At 45.9% G+C, this 22,572-nt stretch overlaps 1 protein-coding gene across 1 annotated transcript; it reads left to right on the top strand.

Annotated features, from left to right (window-relative positions):
* The first annotated feature begins 37 nt into the window (after nucleotides 1-37).
* AMACR (alpha-methylacyl-CoA racemase) lies at nucleotides 38-17,086 on the top strand. Its single transcript, XM_004605558.2, has 5 exons — nucleotides 38-382; nucleotides 3,612-3,755; nucleotides 6,302-6,462; nucleotides 11,737-11,923; nucleotides 16,369-17,086. Exons 1-5 carry the CDS (start codon nucleotides 136-138, stop codon nucleotides 16,776-16,778), a joined length of 1,149 nt encoding a protein of 382 aa, XP_004605615.2. The 5' UTR covers nucleotides 38-135; the 3' UTR covers nucleotides 16,779-17,086.
* The last annotated feature ends 5,486 nt before the right edge of the window (nucleotides 17,087-22,572 follow it).

Below are 22,572 nucleotides of genomic sequence, written 5' to 3'. Positions count from 1 at the left end.
CAGTGCGCAGACTCCGCGCGCAGGCGCACGCCCCGGCGTGGGGGGAACCCGGGGCCCGGCGCGGGCGAGGGCTGCAGGGTGCAGGAAGCGTCGCGGAGCGCTAGCCCGGCCGCGCCTGGGTCTTCGGGGGATGCCATGGCTCTGCGGGGCATCTCGGTGGTGGAGCTGGCCGGCCTGGCCCCGGGCCCTTTCTGCGGCATGGTCCTGGCGGACTTCGGCGCGCAGGTGGTGCGTGTGGACCGGCCCGGCGGCGGCGGCGACGTGAGCCTCCTGTCCCGGGGCAAGCGCTCGCTGGCGCTGGACCTGAAGCGGCCGCGGGGAGCAGCCGTGCTGCGGCGCCTGTGCGCGCGGGCCGACGTGGTGCTGGAGCCTTTCCGCCACGGTGAGCCCTCGCCCCGAAGGCCCGGGCACAGAGGGGGGAGCCGGGCCGTGCGCTGCGGCCGAGCCTCTGCCAGCTGCGCGCTTGCCCTTGGATCGGAGGACTCCGCGCCCGTCCCTGGCCGGCCGGGCCTCCGGGTGCCCGCGCTTCTGTCCCGCGCCTCGGGACATGGATTCGAGGCCAAGCTTGGGTTCAGAGATAGGCAGTTGCCCTTGTGTCTCCAGGTGCTGCTGCTCTCTGGACCCCGGTCCCGTTTTTTTTCCCCAAGTTGAGCTGCGTTTCCTGATTATTTGAGTCACGGATACTATGAAAATTCTAGCGAGAGCCATACTGTTCTCTCCCTGGAATATTGCACAGAAATGCAGGCTTATTGCTACTGTGGGTCGCTGATCGATCTAAATCACCCAGGGTTAAACGCTAGCGTTTCCAAGTTGCAACTTAAGCGCATTTCGTTTCTTTACACACTGCTTTCTTACTTTTCACACCGCTTCCGTACTTGGCACACTGCTTCCTTTGCACACTGCTTCCTTACTTTGCACACTGCTTCCTATACAATCTGGGTCCATTTTTACCTCGAAAGCCAACATGCAAATCTCTGTGTTTCCCTCTAATTATATACCCCTCTGAGTATTAGGGAGCTGCAGATCTCCCCAAAACTCAGGTCCTGCCCATCTCTATCTGACTCTCCCCTAACCCCTGCAATTTACAGAAATCCTAAACTGACCCCACTCTCTTCCTTACAAGTGGGCATCTCTGGAGGCCAGAGAGAGTCCAGCTGGTGGGTAGGTCACGTGCCTTGCATGAGGCTCACCCTGTTTCCATCCCCAGTACCACCTACAGTCTCCCGAGCACAGCCAGGACTAGATCTCCGAACACAAAGCCAGGTTTAAGCCCAGAAACATCCCCTCCCCCTTCCTTTAAAAAATGAGCATCTTTCTTCCTGGTTTAACAATGTCAGTGAATGAAACCAGAATCTCCACTATTTCCCAAATAAGAAACTTATGTCCAATCTGTCCAGTTTTCAGTGATCACTGCCCAATTGTTTTTCTTCCATTTAGTGGCTTGGGGTTCCCTCCATACCTCCAACCTCCTGGATCCTATAAGGAAAAGTTGTTGCTGTTGTTTATTTTTTGGGGGGGGGGGTCACACCTGCCATTGCACAGGGGTTCCTCCTGGCTCTGCACTCAGGAATTATTCCTGGTGGTGCTCAGGGGACCATATAGGATGCTGGGAATTGAACCTGGGTTAGCCACATGCAAGGCAAACGCCCTACCCACTGTACTATCTCTTCAGCCCCTGTTGTTGTTTTTAAAACTGGTATTTGAGGCTAGCGTTACTCCAGTACTTACTCGGGATTACTCTTAAAGCAGTTTTCATTGTCCAAGTACATGTCCCAAGCTTTGCCTGCCATAAAGCTGCCGGTCACTAAATATAGGTGAATAAATTACATACCACTTATGTGTGGCATATTTAAATGTCTTAATTCTTGCAGTCATGGTTTAAATTGGAACAATAATTTAACTTTAAGATTACATCATACTTTAGTAGAGTGCCATTTGAAGGTGAAGTTTGCTCAAGAGGTTAAGCAATTTGTCCACTTGGGAGGAAAACAGTTGCTCTGCCAGGCAAAGGTTTGCACAGGGTTTAGGTTGGTAATTGATGTTCTTTGACAAACTGTTGCAGGTGTAGGAAGGCAAAGTGGTTCTATAATCTTCCTTGCTTTTAATCCCTCAAGGCTTTAAACAATACATTTATTGCACAATACCCCCCCGGGTATTGTGCAATAAATGTACTAGTCAGTTGACAGATTGCAGATACAATGTGGTTTTGGGGGAAGGTACTGATGCTAGGTGCAGTGCAGGCCTGTAGGAACATTAGGCAGAGTTCTGTTGGAGTAATTTCCGGAGTGGATGGGGAAAATGGATAGATGAGCTGAAGGTAGAACTGTGTTCCCCAGAGTGGGCTATTATTACCCCTCGGGGGGTGCAGAAACATTGGGGCTTGTTGAGGGAGTGGGGTGATAGCATGATAGTAACCTCAGGTACAGTTGTGGACGGGTTGCATTTTGCCACTATGTGATTTTTTTTTCCTGAAAAGGGGATGATAGGACAAATAAAGTTGGGAGACATGGAAGTAAACATTGAAGCAGAAAAGGCCCTAGAAAGAAGAGCAGCTTGCTGACACTAAATTTTTGTTTGTTTGGAGACTATCCTCCAGCAGTGCTAGGGGCAGAGGGGCTACTTCCGGCTCTGTGCACATGGGTCCTTCCTGGTGGTACCGTGGGGACTGTGTGGAGGCTAGAATTGAAATTGGACTTCCAGCAAGCAGAGTCTGTGCCCAGCCCTTTGAGCTCTCTTCGTCCCCTCCCCCAAGCTGTTGTTTCCCCTCAGAGAAATCAGAAGTGAGGGCGGCTCCCTCAGACCCAGACTCTGAAGGGGCTCCAGGGGTGGGATGTTAAAAGAATTCACCAACTAGATCTCCAGACATAGGGAAGATCACAGTTTATTAGAAAGGAGACTGGTCACGGTGAATGCCTCAGCACGAGACCTTTGCAGCCTGTGCTGGGTGAGACCTCTATCTTTCTCAGATGCCCCCATGGTGGCATGAACCGGGATAGTGCCTTGGTCCCCCATTGCAACCTCATGAAGGTGCAGACTGGGTGGAAGGAGGAGAAGTCAGGGAGTAGTAGCCAAACTTCCTGGGAACCCTGTCACTCAGAACTGGTGTGGAGGAGATTGTGGTGGCTGATAGGGAGGCATCAGGAATGGGGCACTAGTAGAGGCTGCCAACATTAGAAGGGAGCCAGCGCCTTACCCTGTACTGTCTCGTCAGCCCCCATTTGGATTTTTAACCGAATAAAGACTCGTTGTAACATGCTAAAGAAAAGCAGGCATTTCTGTTCAAGGAGTAAGGACATAACTGGGGGAACTCTCATGGGACTGGTCTAAAGGAATGAAATGCCATCTGGTGATAGAAACGGCTTAGATGTGTCTGGAGGGACTAAGTTCTGGGAGGAAATGGCATTCGGGAGCACAAGCCACATGCCATTCGGGAGCACATTTCAGAAATGATGGCCTCCCTCTCTGAGCCCTTTTTGCGAGCACCCTACACAGGCTTGCAGTGAGTGTTACTAGTATGACTCCCGGAAGTATTATGATAGCCACACTGAAGGGATCTTACACATCCTCTGTGTTTCTGAAAAGTTTTCCTTTCTTCTTACTTTTCTCCTAAGGTGTCATGGAAAAACTCCAGCTGGGCCCTGAAACTCTGCAGAGGGAGAACCCAAGGCTCATCTATGCCAGGCTGAGTGGATTTGGGCAGTCTGGAAGATTCTCCCAGGTCGCCGGCCATGACATCAACTATTTGGCCTTATCTGGTATATTGAAAGAAATAACTGCTCTGTGTACTTTATTTGCTTCCAATCAAGTTATTCAGTAGGATGTTTAATGTAAGGACTTAGGTATTTCTTAGAGTCAACAAAAGTATAGTTGCTTAACATAGTTGCTTAAGAATTGTTGGTTTGGAGCTGGAGCGATAGCACAGCAGGTAGGGCATTTTTGCCTTGCACTCGGCTGACCCGGGTTTGATTCCCAGCATCCCATATGGTCCCCTGAGCACCGCCAGAGGTGATTCCTGAGTGCAGAGCCAGGAGTAACCCTTGTGCATCGCTGGTGTGACCCAAAAAGCAAAATAGAAAAAAAAAGAATTGTTGGTTTGTCTTGGAACGGTCATTTTTCAACCTTTTTCCATCTTAACACACTTAGGGAATAATAATAATCCTGTCACTCGTGACATTTATTTTATCCCCATGTGAAATTAATTCTCAGTCCATACCTTACAATGAAGTCGGAAACTTCTCGGCACTATGTGGAGCATGGCAACAGGCCAGAGCAGAAAAGATCTGTCCCTGCACAGCAGACAAGACCTTCCCTGCATAGTGACCTGGTAAGGAGTGTCAGTGCATTTGACAAGCACCAGGTATGCGGCCTTGAGTCTCACCCAAGCCCCCACCAGATTGTCACCTAAATGCAGCGTCTAGCTCTAATTGGGATTCGGCCGGGGCAAACAGAGTTGGAAAGGTGATAGGTCAGTTAGGCTAAGCTGTATGTGGTTGGACCATCCTCTTCAGCCCAGATCCCCTATAAAATATGTGTGTTTGGCAATAAAGGGAGCGGCCATCAGCTGTCTCCCGGAGTGATTTCTCTGCTCATTCGTCATCTTTCACCCTGCGTCTACCCGGACCCAGTGCCCAGTCTGTCTGGCCACGTTGAGGAAAAACTGTTCCCCAACAGCACTAGAATGTTCACTCTGTACTTTGAAAATTCTGTTGTAGTTTGATGCTGACTCCACTCTCTCCCTGCCTGCACTGGGAATCATGACCTGAACTCTCATTTCAGAAAAAGTCCATAGTTTTTAGGTGTAACACCACTTCGCTGAAATTTTTGCTTATAAATAAGTCTTCAAATGGGTGATGAGACGGGTGTTAGAACATTGTATGAGTGAAACCGAATCATGAATAGCTTATAACTGTGGATCTCCCTGTGATTCAGTTAAAAATAATTTTTTTTTTTTTTGCTTTTTCAGGTCACACCTAGCGATGCTCAGGGGTCACTTCTAGCTCTGCACTCAGGAATTATCCCTGGCCGTGCTCGGGGGACAATATGGGATGCTGGGAATCAAAACTGGGTCGGCTGCATGCAAGGCAAATGCCCTACCCGCTGTGCTATCACTCTACCCCCTAAAAATAAATTTTTAAAAAGGATTAATTCTAGAATTCTAAAAACTGCATGCTTTTGAATAAATAAAGGCAATAAACATAGTTAAATATTGAGGCAAAGATTGGATTATGCAATTTTTTAATCTGGTTTAAAACTCAACTTTAAAGTTACATTGTTACTGACTTTTGAGTCTTTTAAAATATGAACGTTAAAGTATAATCTTAATTGTTAAAGTATAATCTCAGTTGATCACACCCTTCCCACTACATTCAGAGTTTCAATGAGTAAAAATGTGGCAGTTTTATGAAGGCTGGAGCGATAGCACAGCAGGTAGGGCATTTGCCTTGAACGCAGCCAACCTAGGTTCGATTCCCGGCATCCCATATGGTCCCCTGAGCACCGCCAGGGGTAATTCCTGAGTACAGAGCCAGGAGTAACCCCTGAGCATTGTCAGGTGTGACCCAAAAAGCAAAAAAAAAAAAGTGTCAGTTTTACTTTGTAAAAATTATAGTTCATATACTTACGGTACTGTTAGAATTTAGAGTATTGCTATACCATATTACTTTACCCCCCCCCCCCACACACACACCAAATGCCCACCTCTGTTCTCTGGCTCCTTAACTCTTGGATTCTTTCATCCCCATCACTCCCTCCACATGTTCTGTATTTCTGTATCAAGGGTTTTTCATTGTTCACTATTGTGTTCTTATTTTGATAATAACATTAAAGTATCCATTGAAATAAAGTTCTAGAGACGTGGAAGTGAGAACAAAGAGATCCCGAGAGATACTACAGGGGTGAAGGTACTTCCCTGCGTGCAGATCACCCTGACACCACAGGGTCCCTCTGAGTATTGCCAGGTGTGACCCTGGAGGGCCCCAGACATTGCTGGGGTGTCCCAGGTCCTCCCTATGGGACTCACAGCAGTGCAGTGCACCCGTGGACGAACCGCACAGTTCGCCATGGAGGGAGTCACCAGGAGGGACCCCAGACCTTGTGAGCAGTGCTTGGGAGACCACCATGCACAGAACAAAGATCCTTGCTGGAGGAGAACACTTGCTTAGAAATGTGCAGAGTGGGTTGACATGTGGGGAAGCATGGTGTGCCAGTTTTCACTTAATGTCAGCAATGAAGGGGGTCGGTTGTCTCGGGGAGACGTCCGTTCGGGTGGCAGTGAGTGCTCTCCGTGTCTTTAACGCCGTAGGTGTGCTTTCTCGAATCGGCAGAAGCGGCGAGAATCCCTACGCCCCCCTGAATCTCGTGGCTGACTTCGGCGGTGGGGGCCTCATGTGTGCCCTTGGCATCGTGCTGGCTCTTTTTGAACGAACACGCTCTGGCAGAGGTCAGGTCATTGATGCCAACATGGTAAGTGTTAACTGGGGGAGGCGCTAAGTCTGTCACTTATTACCTGCTAGACCCCATGGCTACTTCAAATCCTTTTCTGAGCAAGATTAAAGAGTATGGGATTAGAACTTTGAGGCCAAGTTACACAGAACATGCTTTTTTTTTTTTTTTTTTTTTTTTTTGCTTTTTGGGTCACACCGGGCGATGCACAGGGGTTCCTTCTGGCTCTGCACTCAGGAATCACTCCTGATGGTGCTCAAGGGACCATATGGGATGCTGGGAATCGAACCCGGGTCGACCGCATGCAAGGCAAACGCCCTACCCGCTGTGCTATCGCTCCAGCTCCCCCCCCCCTTTTCTTTTTAAGTTGTCTCATTTCATGCAGGGAAAATGGCTCAGGGATAGAGTAGATGCCTTGCTTTCTGGTCTCATTCCCTGTTCTGCGAAGAAAGAGAGAAAAGAAGGAAGGGAAGGAAGGAGGGAGAAAGAAAGGGAAGAAAGAAAAGAGCCTTGTATCTTTGGCATATATCAAAATGTCATGTTTTGATTTGATTGTTTTATCTTCTCCCTTCGTCCTTCATCCTCCCCTTGACCCCCGCCCTTTGTTCATTCTGGTCATAGTGCACTGGAGGTCACGCACACTTGGCCCTGGTGCTCTCATACTTGGTGCCAGCGTGCTCGGCTTGTTGTGTGGTCGTCATGCCCAGCATCACACTGTCAGTTTTGGGGTTGCAGTGCGCAGCCAAGACTGGGCAATGCCGAGGTCTGACTTACAGCTTTGTGCCTGAGGAGCAGAGCAGAAACTCAGCTCACTTGCCCTGTCCCTAACCCTGGATTCCCACATCTCGGTGCTCTGTGATCCTCCTGGCTCCTGTGATATATTTCAACATTGTCTCCTGAGTTTTTTTGTAAGCTTGGAAAGTAGCCTTCAAGCATTCCACATGAAAACGGCTCTGGCCGGCTCCCCGAGCAGACAGAATGTTCTTAAGGGTGCTTATGTGAAATGGACCCACCGGCCCCTCCTGCAGGAGCTCCCTGGGCCTGCGAGCTTTGCCTTCCTGCTGCCACCCGCTGAGTCTGCACCTCCTGTGCTGGTGTGTGAGCTCTTTCCCTGTAGGAAAACATAGCCTCAGGTAGTTTAGGTTTATTGGGTTACTCCCGTTACAGTGCTCCTATTCCTCTTTGTTTATTTGTAGCTTCTTTCTTAGTGTTCTGTTGGCTTGTAAATAATGTTTTTCTCTTCTCCTTGAGTCCTTTGCATAGTTTATTCAGAGCAATGTCCTTTTTGTATGGACACAGGAAGACTTAGCAAATGCTATGCTTTTGTAACCTGGGAGTCATTTGACTCTACATGATATTTTCCTCCTGGGCATCTGTTCTCTCGACCTAAGCCTCAGCTGCCCTTACTTCCTAGCACCCTAAAAGCAGGGTCCCGACGAAGGACGAGACGGACCCAGGGCAAGCGGTGAGTTGTGTGCTACCCTGGCATCGAGATGGGCCTGGCCAAAGTGCCTAATGCTTAACTATAAGTTAAGAGCTTGATCATGGACAAATGCTGTCAGGATCCAAACAGTGATAACTAGATTCGGACCCTGCTAGGGTGAGGAATGATTAATCTGACCTGAGTGCTGTAGTCTGAGTCTGTGGCAAGATGTTGCCAGGAGAGCTGCCTTGCAAGCCTCAATGTATCTCTTGCTATGTCCATACAAAAATAACTAGTACTAAGATGTTAATAAGTGTTTGGACTAAGGAAAGGAAAAAAGAACCTTAAGAGTCAGGAAGGGCTTTGGGATGCCCTACCCTCAAGAAGGGCTTTCTTATGTCGATTTTGCTACCTGGCTGGGTGTAGCCTGGAGGGCAAGGTGGGAGAGACAAGTAGGGGGAGAGACTAGAGAAGCCAGAGAGGCGGCAGCAGATCCAGAGAGAGGCCGGAGCTGGGAGTGCGGGAGATGAGAAAGATGGAAGATTGAATAAATGGTAACTAATCAGCAACCAGCTTGGTCCTCGTTCTTCCGTCGCCTGTCTTTGGCCAATGGCCGTCCCTATCCAGCCCATACACAGCGGTTCCAGAGCACCGAATGCGGGTGGTGAGACAGCCGCCCGGAGAGCCTGCGAGTGCACGTGCCAAGGGGCTTTAGTTTTTTACATTTCCCCGTGTGATTTCTTTCAGTCCTCAAACAATTTGGGGCTGGAGAGAATATGGGTCAAGGTGCAAGCCTTGCCTGTGGCTGTTTCTCTCCCAGGCATCAGGTTGTTCCTTGAACATTGCCAGATGCAGCCCTGGAGGCCCCTGGGCACCGCCAGGGGTGGCCCAGATAATCTTTGGCACCACATCCTCTGGCCTTGGCATTGAACCTCTCGCCCAGTTGGCTTAGAATGGTGGAATGGTCCCCTGAGGCTCCTGAACACTGCTAGGAAGGGCACCCCCCCCCGTATAAAAAGCCCACCCAAAACAAAAAGACACACATTACTCTTGGAATCATTTTGGAATCATTTTTGTTATGCTTTCATTTGGTAGGAAAATGAAAGCATAGGAGTCTGCCCAAGAGCTCGTGGCTAGTTGGTCAGAACCCAGGCCAGTGCCTTTGTGCATGTGCATTTGGGCTGATCTTTGGAGGTAGGACGGAGAACAGATTTGAGGGAGACAGACTAGAGTCAAAGAAATGATTTTGAGGATGAGCATTGAGTGGTATGGGCAAGTGTGAAAGCGGTTAATAGTGGAGTGGATACATTCGAGGAATATTTGAGATGTAAAATTGATAGGATTTGGTGGTGCAGTGCTGGTGAGGGGAGGGGACCACCAGGGCCATGTAAAGGGGGCAGGGTGTCGGGGAGGGGGTTGCTGGTGAGGGGTGTGTAGCGGCAAGGGTTGTACTCAGGTCTCTACCCATGCAAGCCATGCATCCCAGCCTTTGGCCCTATCTCCCTGGCCTCATGTGCTTTTGAGTAAGTTATTTATCTTCCCCGTACCTCAGTTTCTTTCTTTGAAATGCAGAGGTGATAATGGCTTTGAGGAGAGAGAGAGAGAGAGAGAGAGAGAGAGAGAGAGAGAGAGAGAGAGAGAGAGAGAGAGAGAGAGAGAGAGAGAGAGAGAGAGAGAGAGAACTGTTAGGGAAGTAAGTGAGTTCATCTGCTGTTCATGGTGTGAACACACCTGGCAGAGAGGAGGGGATGCTCTTGAGTGAGAGAGAGCCGTTTCTTCTCTGTTATGGAGAAGGGAGTTCCCGATGGGGACTGGCTGCAGAGTCACCAGGGAGCCATGTGGGACTGGAACGACAGTCCCTCTGAGGGAGGAACAGATCCCCAGCCTTTGAGCAGGGAGTGGGCAGAAGGAGAGGAGTAAGGGCTAAGGAGAGCAAAGTGGCGACTTGGAAGGGAGTGTTGTCATGGAAACAAAGCACTGGAGGTGAAAAGGAAGGGTCGGGGTCATTTTTTGCAGGATTGAGGCATTTAAAACGGAGCCTTGTAAATATCTGTCCCTGGTGACCTTTGGGAAAGTTCTGTCTTGCCACAGTTGCTCCTCTAGGGGTCAGGGCTGCACTTCCGTCTCCCCTCAGCCTAATCACACCCAGCCCTTAAGACTTGGGAACCTCGAGATTCTCTTTTTAAAAACTGTTTTAATTCATTTATGTCTCAAACCGATACTGTTTATACACACAGTGCAACTACAGATTTGTGACTTGAGACTCAGTCTTGGAGTGTGACTGCCACCTCCAAGAGCCGGAGAGAGTCAGCTGAACTCAAGGCCTGTGCCCTGGTGCTGTCCCCTGCCCTCAGTGGACACGGCCTCTCTGGTCAGGAAGGAGAGAACTTGGGGGTCTTACAGACAATTTAAAGCTGAATATATTTTTCTTTTCTTTTTGGGTCACACCTAGTGATGCTCAAGGGCTACTCCTGGCTCTGTACTCAGGAATTACTCCTGACAGGGCTTGGGGGACCGTATGGGATGCTGGGAATCGAACCTGGGTCAGCTGCGTGCAAGGCAAACGCCCTACTCACTGTGCTATCGCTCCAGCCCCCTAAGGCAGAATATTTTAATGAGACTTATTTGAATAATTTATTAATACCATGTAATTGCATACTTTGTTTCAGATGTACATTAAAGGTCACTCTTACTTTAATCAGACATGTCTAGTCAGAATTAGGACAGAAAGGGTGTTGGTTAATTACTGCAGGCCAAACAATAAAACTTTATCTCCATTACTTTCCCATCTCTAGGATCCCTTGTGGTACAAATGATGGTCAAAGATGATTAGAGGACAGGCAGCATGTGGCCCAGTGTATCCAGCCAGTGATAATTGTGCCGAGAGGGTGAATCCATTTTAAGTACTTCAGCATTAGGTGCAGAGTGGACGTTCCCAGCCTACTTTATCTGGACTTAAAAAACCCAACTCCCCTATCCCACAAATGCCATCCATAGTGTTATGTTTACTTGTAATCTTCTACTGAGTAATACTAAAGTTTATGCACATTAAATGTTCAATGATAGTTTTCTTAAGCTTGGAGTCACCTAAGTAAGCTAAATTCATGATTCCCTTTTAAAATAGTATGCATCTGTATGTGTTAACATGTTTGGGGATGTTAATCTTTTGCTTCATTTCATTTTTTTAACATATATTAACAGAGGGGGATGGGGTGGGGGCCGTGGGAGGGATACTGGGAACACTGGTGGTGGAGAATAAGCACTGGTGGAGGGATGGGCACTCGATCATTGTATGACTGAAACATAAGCATGAAAATTCATAGGTCTGTAACTACACGTCTCTGTGATTCACTCATAAAAAAATTAAAAATAAATAAATAAATATGGAGAGAGTATGTAGTGAACTTTTGTATACCCTCACCTCAAAAATGGTCAACATTTTGCCAGTTTTACTTGAAAGGAAGAAAAAGGTAGTTCTGCTTGAGACTTTTGTTTTGTTTTGGGGCCACAGCTGGCTGTGCTCAGGGCTTATTCCTGGCTTTGCACTGAGAGATCATTCCTGTTAGCGCTCAGGGAATCGTATGGAATGCAAGGGATCAAACCCAGGTTGGCAGTGTGCCAGGCTGATACCCTACCCACTGGACTATCACTCCAGCCCCTTGTGTTAGTCTTTTCTGAATGTAAGGGTCTGAAAACTTGCCTCCATCTGCCTGCTCAGGCTTTTCTTCAAATATCAAAGAAGTTCTATAAATAAATATTACCTTCCTGTCTCAATGATAAATATTTTAATGCAGATACTTAGGAAACACCTAGGTAAGAATAAGCTGTGCTTTTAAATTGATTCATGTTTGTATCATACTGTTTTTTCAAAGGTGGAAGGAGCAGCATATTTAAGTACTTTTCTGTGGAAAACTCAAAATACTGGGCTGTGGGATATGCCACGAGGAGAGAACATGCTAGATGGCGGAGCTCCTTTCTACACAACATACAGGACAGCTGATGGGGGGTTCATGGCTGTTGGAGCTATAGAACCCCAATTTTATAAGCTGCTGATCAAAGGTAAGGAATTTCCACCTCCAAAAAAATCCCTTTCTCTGTGGATATTCTTGATCCTCTGTTTTTGATATTCATGATGCCACTCATGTCACCAGTTTCTATAACTAATGGTTATAGCTATGATTATATTGGGAGGCATTTTCCTCAGTTTTAAAATGAGGAAGTCTGTAAAAATGGCTCAGGTATTTGAAAAATACTCATCCCTTTTGTGGGAGTTCCATCTTTATGTATTTATCTCTCCTATTCAGTAGTTTGGATATATATATGTGGATTTTTGACATACGATGTTCCATCACCAATCCCGCCCCCAGTGTCAACTTCCCTTTACCAGTTTTATATATGTGTTATATATATACATATATATGTACAAGGATATACATATATATATGTATATCACTGTATCACTGTCATCCTGTTGTTCGTCGATTTACTCAAGCAGGCACCAGTAACGTCTCTATTTCTCCCAGCCCTGAGATTTTAGCAGCCTCTCCTTACTCGTCTTTCCCAGCAAATGGAGGCTCTTTCAAGGGTCAGGGGAATGAGACCTATTGTTACTGTTTGTGGCATATCGAATACGTCACGGGTAGCTTGCCAGGCTCCGCCATACAATAGCTTGCTGGGCTCTCTAAGAGGTATATATATACCTCCTTCTGTTCTTGGAGCGAGCAGATATCATTGGGCTACACAGCACGGGACAGGGACAAATGGAGACATTACTGGTGCCCGCTTGAGCAAATCGAAGAACAACAGGAAGACAAGTGTTACAAGTGAGATATATATATATATATATATATATATTACTCTCTATGATTTGTTGCCTACTGTCTGAACTGCATCAAATATGGTATACTAATTATGGAAAATGGGTAGGAAATGTCTTATAATATGTCGGAAAGTGGCCCAGAAACTGGTCTGGAGCGTAGCGGCAGTTGAGTAGTGGAGGTCGGCTGCCGGGGCTGGGTTCCTTGGGGCAGGGAGAGCTCTCACCCGTCCCCCTTTGGGGCGCCCCAGGTGAAAACAGCCTGGCAATGAGTCCACAATGTATATGTATGTATATATATATATATATATATATATATATATATATAGTTGTGGGGGAGGGCGGGAGGTGGAGGTTGGGCCACTCCCAGCTGTGCTCCAGGCTTATTCCTGGTGCTACACTCAGGGATCATTCCTGACGGGGCTCAGAGGACCACGCAGAGTACCAGGGATTGAACCCGGGTGGGCCATTTGCAAGGCAAGCTCTTTATGCTATCCTGATGCTCTAGCCAAAGTAGTTTGAATATTTTTGTGGCCACATTGCATCGTTCCCTAGAAATAATCTGCCCTTCATGACTGGCGGGGCATCTGTCCCGGGGCTTAGTGTCAGGAGTAACCAGGAACAGAGAGAGTCTGGGGAGTGGGTGCTTGTTGAAATTTTTCATGACTGCATGGTGCTTCAGCAGGTGACCTTACTTGCAGCTTGTTACCTGACTGGCATGTAGTCACAACTGTGCAGGAAAATGTGGGATCTCTTCTTCCCCAATTAGGCCATTGAACTTAGTGATGTTCAGTTGTTCCTGTGAAATATTTGAATTTAAAGAATAGGGATGACTTAGTGTTTGAGGAGCTGTGGAATAGTCTCCGAAGTGGTGTGGCAAGCTGCTTGCAGTGTATTAATCTCCAGCTGGAAGTCTGGTGCTCTGCTGTTGCTTTCGTGGCTGTCCAGGTGCAGTATACAGTCCCTCCTTGGGATTTGCTTCCCTACATCACGGGCTTCTTTTTGTAACCACCCTGAGAGTTTTGTGAGCTCTCCTGATTTCCTTGAATCTCTCTACACATTAAGAGCCCCTAGTGTCCACAGACATCTTCCCTCTGTAGAAACTTTCACCTCTTTAGAGCAATTTAAGAGTTTATTGCTTTCAACAACAGGATAGCACTGCACTGTAGCACTGTCATCCTGTATGTAGTTCATCGATTTGCTTGAGTAGGCACCAGTAACGTCTCCATTGTGAGACTTGTTACTGTTTTTGGCATATCAAATATGCCAAGGGGAGCTTACTAGGCTCTGCCATGCAGGCGGGAAACTCTTGGTAGCTTGCTGGGCTCTCTGAGAGGAGCAGAGGAATCGAACCCGGGTTGGCCGTGTGCAAGGCAAACGCCCTACCCATTGTGCTATCGCTCCTAAGGAAGGAAAGGATAATAAAAATGTGAGTTATTTGGCAGACGTGGCTAAGCCTAAGCAAAATATTATGTATAAAAAGTGCATTTCACAGGGGTCCAGGGTACTTGGGTACATTGTTGGTGTTTAGGAACGATAGCGAGAGATATCCAAACCAGAGCCAGCACACTGAAATCGCGAGACCCAAACTTTAAGAACCAGTTTTAAAAGGTATCTATCAAGATGGCCAACTAGACTAGGGTTGAGGGACAAGAGAAGGAATAGGGAACACTGGTAGAGGGAAGTTGACAGTGGGGCTGGGATTGGGGATGGAACATTGTATGTCAAAAACTCAACTGTGAATAATTTTGTGATTCTTGGTAATTTAATAAAATTTGGGGAGGAGAAAAGTGTCGTTTATCATCATTCCATGGATAATTCTCCACCTTTGAAAATCATCTTCTGCGCTAGAGTGACTATACAGCAGGTAGGGTGCTTGACTGCATGTAGCAGACCCTGTTTCGATCCCTGGCACCCCATATCATGCACAGGACACTGCAAGGAGTGATCCCTGAGTGCAGAGCCAGGAGTAAGCCCTGAGCACTGCCAGGTGTGGCCTCTAAAGAAACAGTCACCTTTTGTCAGAGACTGAAAATGGTGTTTATACTCAACCCCAGTTAAGAGACCCATTGGGTGTAATTGAGTTAATGCAGAGTTCAGGTGTATCTGCAGGGTGAGTCTTTGAAGTCAGGAAGGAAACAGACCAGACCATGGTCAGTTAGAGGTCACAGGTGGATGCTTTCATGGTCTCCGCACTGGCCCCCCAAAGCCTGAGGGGCCGAAGAGAATAACTTGCCTGTTCCACTGTTGCCTGGCTGGTAGATGACCACTGGCTTCGGGAGTAACTTGCATGAGTCTGATTATTTCTTTCACGTCCTTTGTTCCTAGTTTGCAACAGTGTCTACCATTTCCTCCTCGAGCTCTGTTTTGTTTTTATTCACCACAGTAAAGGGAAATGGATATTATTCATAAAATTTCACTGTTGAATTTGATCTTTTAAGTAAGATACTCGATTTTATCCTTAGGCTTCTTCCTTCAAAGCTGAGTCAAGTATAATATTGTATGAACTTCATGTTTTGTAGGGCTTGGGAGCATTATGTACAATATTTACGTAATATTCTGTACAGTGTTATTTCAGTCTAATGTGATGGATGGTAACCTCAGGAAGAGGTTTGTTTTGGAGAGAGAACTCAGAGGGAAGAAATTGATTTTGGAAAGCTGGACCCCTTGTTATAAAATGTAAATAGCAGAGTCTTGACCATGGGAAAGTCAGTCTGTTTTAGCTTTTTTTTTTCTGCTTTTTGGGTCACACCTGGCGACGCACAGGGGTTACTCCTAGCTCATGCACTCAGGAATTACTCCTGGCGGTGCTCAGGGAACCATATGGGATGCTTGGAATCGAACCCAGGTCGGCCGTGTGCAAGGCAAATGCCCTACCTTCTGTGCTATCACTCCAGCCCCAAAGTCAGTCTGTTTTGAGTTCTGTAACCCCGACTATATCTGCCCTCTTCAGATTTGGCTGTGACTCTAAGCTGAGTTTGAATTTCTTCTAGACCACTTTTAGGGACTATAATAGGACATCTTAGTTGGGACAGTATGGTGATCTTGAAATGAATTTCTATTGATTATGATCAGTATATCCAAAACATAATCATCTAAGAAATTGGTGGGGTTTTTTTTTGCTTTCTGTAGTATTCTTTTTTTTAATTATTTTTTTTTTAATTAGTGAATCACCTCAAGGGTACAGTTACAGATTTACACATTTTCATGCTTGTGTTTTCCTCATACAATGTTTGAGAACCCATCCCTCCACCAGTGCCCATCCTCCACCACCAATGAACCCAGTTTCCACCCCACCCTGCAATCCCATCCCCCCACCCCACCCCGCCTCTGTGGCAGGGCATTCCCTTTTGTTCTCTCTCTCCTTTTGGGTGTTGTGGTTTGCAATAGGGGTATTGAGGGGCCATCGTGTTCAATCTACAGTCTACTTTCAGCAGGCATCTCCCTTCCCTTGTGGCATCTCCAACCACATTTTACTTGGTGTTCCCTTCTTTATCTGAGCTGCCTTTTCCCCCAGCATGTGAGGCCGGTTTCCAAGCCATGGAACCAACCTCCTGGTACTTATTTCTACTATTCTTGAGTGTTAGTCTCCTACTCAGTTATTTTATATTCCACAGATAAGCGCAATCTTTCTATGTCTGTCCCTCTCTGACTCATTTCACTTAGCATGTTATTTTTTCCCTCTCAGGACTTGGGTTGAAGTCAGAAGAACTTCCCAATCAGATGAGCACAGCCCACTGGCCAGAAATGAAGAAGACATTTGCAGGTATTTTTGCAAAGAAGACAAAGGCGGAGTGGTGTCAGATCTTTGATGGCACAGACGCATGCGTGACTCCAGTTCTGACTTTTGAAGAGGTTGCCCATCACGGCCACAACAAAGACCGGGGCTCATTTATCACAGATGGGAAGCAGGACACGAGTCCCCGTCCTGCACCTCTGCTGTCCAACACCCCAGCTACGCCTTCTTCCAAAAGGGAACCCATGGTGGGAGAACATTCTGAAGAGATACTGAAAGAGTTTGGGTTCAGCCAGGAAGAAATCGATCAGCTGAAAGCAGATAAAATTATTGAGAGTCACAAAATGCAAGCTAATCTCTAAGTTCCAAGCCTTACTGCCCAAATGATTTGAGTATTGCATGATAGTATTGAGTAATCCGTAAGATCACATTTGTGTGAAGATGAAAAAAAGAATTATCACCATGATCCAACAAGACTCATCACTAATGATTGAATTCTGAAAATGGTTAACAGTGTAGTTTTTAAAGGAATTTTTAAATTTGCTTATGTTAAGTGCTAACCATTCTTTCTACCTCTCATTTTACTTGAAAGATTATATTTGTTAATATTAAATAGCTTCATATAATATACTTTCAAGTAATACGATGATTTGTATTAAAGCTTTTCTTCTCTAAACTTGTGCTTTTACTTTTTAAAAATTTTATTGAACCACTGTGAGATAAACCATTACAAAACTTTTCAAGATGGGGTTTCAGTCATATGATGTTCCAACACCCATCCCTTCACCATTTTCACCACCAGTGTCTCCAGTTTCCCTCCCACTACCCTACCAACATCCCCAACCCTGCCAACTTTTCTTCTGTCTCTGTCTCTGTGTCTGTCTTTCTCTCTCTCACTCTCCTTTTATGCATTAAGGTTTATAATACAGGTGCTAAGAGGTCATTGTGTTTATTCAGGGCTTACAGTACTTTTATCAGGAAGGTACAGCTGGAATAGCTTTTTTTTTTTTTAACTGGGTGGTCATTTTGGGGTGTGGATGTGACCGCCGGGGCTTCAGGAGACACAGGGAGGTCAGGAAAGGTAGCCCATCCTGACCTTGAGAAAGCCTAATTTCAGTCACCAAACCCACAGAACGACTGCAGCCAGGGCTTAATTAATATCTCGAGGGGGTCCATTCTAAAGTAGCGGAGCACAGCCAGGGGCATGGCAGCAACTGGATTGTGGGCGTGAGCGGCTGCCACGGGCCCTGTTTGGGCGGGCGCCAGGCAAACCCCCTCCCTCAGATCTGCTCTGGTCTGTTCAGCTTTGCACAGGTCCAAGATTAATGGTGACTTTCTACCTCTTTCTAGACTCTTTTTATGGGTCTCTGGAGCAAGGCCAATAAATGAGCTGGTATGGCTGAGTGGGAAGTGGTTTGTGGGTGTGTCTCCCACATACCTAACTTGTGGTTTAATTTCTCACTTGTCCTGAGTTGGAGTCCTGCCAGAGGCTTTGCAGCGACTTTGGGGTGTCAGGAAGCCGAGGGCACCGTCAGGCTGCTGATGTCCTTGTCCTCATATTCAGGTTGACCTGCTGGTTGCCCTGTGTCCTTTGGGCCCCAGTGGCACTGGCAGCTGTAGCCCTGGCAAGGACAGGGACCTGGAGAGCCCTGTTTGTTCACGCCAAGCTTCTGCCACCATGGTGGCTGGCTGCCCGTAGTTCGGAGAGTTGTGCTGGCTGCGGTAGTTCTGTGAGCTTCAGAGCCCGCACAGCCCCCGCCACCATCTTTGCAAGTCCCACTCTGGCTGGGACTCCACTGGTTTGGTTTCACTTCAAGCCACTCTTTTTTTCCTTCCTTCCTTCCTTCCTTCCTTCCTTCCTTCCTTCCTTCCTTCCTTCCTTCCTTCCTTCCTTCCTTCCTTCCTTCCTTCCTTCCTTCCTTCCTTCCTTCTTTTTCTTTCTCTTTCTTTCTTTCTTTCTTTCTTTCTTTCTTTCTTTCTTTCTTTCTTTCTTTCTTTCTTTCTTTCTTTCTTTCTTTCTTTCTTTCTCTTTCCTTTCTTTCTTTCTTTTTCTTCTTTCTTTCTTTCTTTCTTTCTTTCTTTCTTTCTTTCTTTCTTTCTTTCTTTCTTTCTTTCTTTCTTTTTCTTTCCTTCCTTCCTTTTTTCTTTCTTTTTATTGAATCACTGTGAGATACACTGACAAAGCTTTCATGTTTGAGTTTTAGTCATACAATGATCGAACACACATCCCTGCACCAATGTACATCTTCCACCACCAGTGTCCCCAGTATACCCCCATCCAACCCTCCCCCTGCCTTTATGGCTGACAGTTTCTCCCATTCTCTTTCTACTTTGGGGCATTATTTGGTTTGCAATACAGATACTGAGAGGCTATCACGTTTGGTCCTTTATCTACTTTCAGCACACATCTCCTATCCCAAATTATCCTTCCAACCATCATTGACTTAGTGATCCCTTCTATTTCAGCTGCCTTCTCCCTCAGCCCATGAGTCAGGCTTCCAACTATGGAGCAATATTCCCGACCCATGCGTCTACTGTCCTTGGGTATCAGCCTCCTATTATATTCCACAAATAAGTGCAGTCATTCTATGTCTATCCCTCTCTCTTCCTGACTCATTTCACTTAGCATGATATTCTCCATGGCCATCCACTTATAAGCAAATTTTGATGTCTTCATCTTTCCTAAAAGCTGCATAGTATCCAATTGTATAGATGTACTAAAGTTTCTTTAACCAGTTGTCTGTTCTCGGGAATTAGGGTTCTTTCCAGACTCTGGCTATTGTGAAAAGTGTTGCAATGAACATATAGGTACAGATGTCATTTCTACTGTGCATTTTTCCACCCTTCGGGTATGTTCCCAAAAGTGGTATTGTGGGCTCATATGGAAGCTCAATTTCTAGTTTTTGAAGGACTGTCTATATTGTTTTACAAAAAGGCTGGACCAGTTGGCATTCCCACTAACAATGAAAGAGAGTTACTTTCTCCCCTCATCTGTGCCAGCATTGATTGTTCTTGTTCTTTTTGATGTGTGCCAGTCTCTATGGCTTGAGATGATATTTCATTGTTGTTTTGATTTGCATCACCTGATGATTAGTGGTGTAGAGATTTTTTTTCATGTGCCTTTTGGTCATTTGTATTTCTTTTTTGAGGAAGCTTCTATTCATTTCTTCTCCCCATTTGTTGATGGGGTTGGAAATTTTTTTCTTGTACAATTCTACTAAAATATACTCTCTTGTATATCCACTCTTTTTTTGGGAGAAAACACTTAAAGGACACTTACAGTCATTCACGCAGAAATGTTATGACGCTACTGACCCCGCTGTTGCTGCTCTGCCAGTTCTTGCACCTGCTGCCAGCCACTGCCGTCTCTCTCTCCTGTGCTTTTACTTATATAAAAACATTTTAAGAGGGCCTGAGTGATAGTGCAGTGGGTAAGGCATTTTCTTTGCACACAGTTGATGTGAGTTTGAGCCACAGCACCCTACAGCTCTGAACTCCGCCAAGAGTAATCCCTGAGTGTGGAGCCAGGAGTGAGCCCTGAGCCAACAGCAGGTGTGACCTCCCAAAACAAAACAAAACCATTTTAAGAACATCCTTCAAACAACATTCTCCCGCCTCCCTCCTCTATGGGTTCTCTTTATCCCGAGCCTGAGTCCTGCATCTCATCTCCAGCAACATCCGAAAGTGAGGCTCTCAGGAGGCCTTAGCAAACTCATGTCTCCTCAAATCAAGCCAAGTCCGTACAAGGCTAAGAATAAGAAGGATGATTCTTAGGTAAAGTTAACCTGCTCTTCAACAACCACACAGGGAGGAAGGTAGGGCAGATGCCTGATTTCACAGATGAGAACAGAGGCTCAGATGACCTTAAGTCTTATTAGATCCCATTAACTTTGCCTCTTCGTAACTTCTTCATGGTGTCACGTGCTGAAGGAATACTCAACCATTTCATTTGTAAATAATTAAGTCCCAACAACTTAAGTACTTATCATCATCATCATCATCATCATCATCATCATCATCATCATCATCAACTGCTGTTTGATGATATAAGCACATCAAAGGAGAGAAAGCACTGTTAGTTTTTCTGATTCTTCTTCACTGTTGCATAATGGGCCAAATGCCTGTCAGTCACAACTTGTTCTATGTTGGCATCAAATTGGACTCTACTACCCAAGTGCTTTTCATACAATACTAATTTTTTTTTATCATGACTGAAAGCCTCAGCTTTACAGAAAGGTGAAAGGAAAGTAGAATAATCCTGTGTTAAAGAGTTAACTATCTCTGAGTAGTTCATGAATGTATGATGTGGACTATCATACTATTTACTCTCTTCAATATTTTAAATATCCACTTCAATATTTAAAAAATTCAACCCTTTTGAGTTTACTGTGGTGTCCTGTGAAACAACTGGAAAATTGACGCATAATTGTGGAAACACTGGTTTAACAATTCATCCAGGAAAACAGCCTAAAGGGGAAAAAAGATGCAGAATCAGGGGTCAGAGAGGTAGTCCAGTGGGTAGGGCACTTGCTTTGCACACGGCCAATCTGAGACAGAGCCTCAGCATCCTGGGTACCACCAGGAATAATTCCTGAGTGCAGAGCCAGGAGTAACCCCTAGGCAGCACCAGATGTGCTTCCTTCTAACCCTCACCCCATCCCACCATCATCAAAAAAAAAAAAAAAGAGGGTGAACCAGAATTGAAACAGCAATCTGAATATAAGTTTTGCTCTTAGGATTCTACCGCTAAGATACTATTTTCCTTGCCACACAAACTTCACACGTGAACTCAGGATTCAGCAAGGAAAATATGAACTTCCTAAAGTGTTTAAAGCAGAGAAATTTAATATAGAGTAATCCCTTGGCTATTAAGCAGCATAAAACCCAGTGCAATAGTAAGACACCTCAGATATTGCCAGAGGGAACCTTAAAACACTCCTCTGTTTTCAGGGACTAGGAGAAATGTAGTGCAACCTGGACCAGGAGCTAAGGTTGCTGGTAGAAGTTGGACCCACAGAAGTGATACAGAAGTGATACATCTCTCAGTAAGGATTGTGTTTCAGAGAGGAAAACACCTGGATTTCTTCCTTTCTCCTACCTGGAGTCTTCCCATCCATGTCTCTCATTTGACAATTCTGCCCAGCCACTGGAGAGCAGAGGAATATGGGAAATGTAGTTTCTAGTGATAGAGAGCCTAGAAATTGGAAAGAGTACAGAAACGATCTGAAGAAGCTGTTGGCTAGCATTGCAAATTGTATGTTCATTCTTGATTCATCTACTAATTCTTGGACACCTGCTCAGAGCTAGGTGCTCTTAAGGGGATCAAACTAATGTAGAAGAATTGGCATTAAAATGGAATTTTAATAAGAGTTAAGTGCAATCGTGCTGAAAGTAGACTAGAGACTTAACACGATGGCCACTCAACACCCCTATTGCAAATCACAACACCCAATTGCAGAGAGAGAACAAAAGGGAATACCCTGCCACAGAGGCAGGGTGGGGTGGGGGGAGATGGGATTGGGGGGGTGGGAGGGATGCTGGGTTTATTGGTGGTGGAGAATGGGCACTGGTGAAGGGATGGGTTCTCAAACATTGTATGAGGGAAACAAGAGCACGAAAATGTATAAATCTGTAACTGTACTCTCATGTGATTCACTAATTAAAAATAAATAAATTTTTAAAAAAGAGTTAAGTGCAATCAAGGGGAATATCGCAGTGCTTTGCGGTTGCTAATAATTTAGTGGAAAATGTGCAACTTCCCACTGTTTTACGCCTACTTAAATGATTGACTTTAATTATTGACACTAGAGGAGAATGTGTGAAGATAACTTGTGTTCAGAAAAGCACAGAATATTTATATCCCAAACCATTGTTTATATTTATAAAATGACACTGACTCATATTTGAACTTAATAACTCCGGGCGAGCTGTTTCAAAGCTCCATGCCCGTGTGCTGTGTATGTGAGAGAGAGAAAGAGGCCAGGAGAAAGTGTGAGAATGAATAATAGCACAAAGGAGAGTTGGAAAACGTTTCTGAGGAGCCTGCAAGATCTCTGTAGCTAATCCCCGTCACGCTGCCGCGCCCCGCCCCTTCCCCCTCCTCTAAACTTGTGATCTTAGAGGCATGAAAGAATTTGAGCCCCTCCTCCCGCTGGC

The sequence above is a fragment of the Sorex araneus genome, chromosome 1 (genome assembly GCF_027595985.1).
Source record: "Sorex araneus isolate mSorAra2 chromosome 1, mSorAra2.pri, whole genome shotgun sequence".
NCBI classification, from domain to species: domain Eukaryota; kingdom Metazoa; phylum Chordata; class Mammalia; order Eulipotyphla; family Soricidae; genus Sorex; species Sorex araneus.
Note: the sequence above shows the minus strand (reverse complement) of the source record. Positions and strands in the feature narration are given on the sequence as shown.

Bases quoted from the DNA above. Each gene is read 5' to 3' on its own strand.
- AMACR (XM_004605558.2), top strand. From the start codon at position 136: ATGGCTCTGCGGGGCATCTCGGTGGTGGAGCTGGCCGGCCTGGCCCCG. The intron at 383-3,611 runs GTGAGCCCTCGC...TTTTCTCCTAAG, and splicing joins GCTGGAGCCTTTCCGCCACG to GTGTCATGGAAAAACTCCAG. The intron at 6,463-11,736 runs GTAAGTGTTAAC...GTTTTTTCAAAG, and splicing joins AGGTCATTGATGCCAACATG to GTGGAAGGAGCAGCATATTT.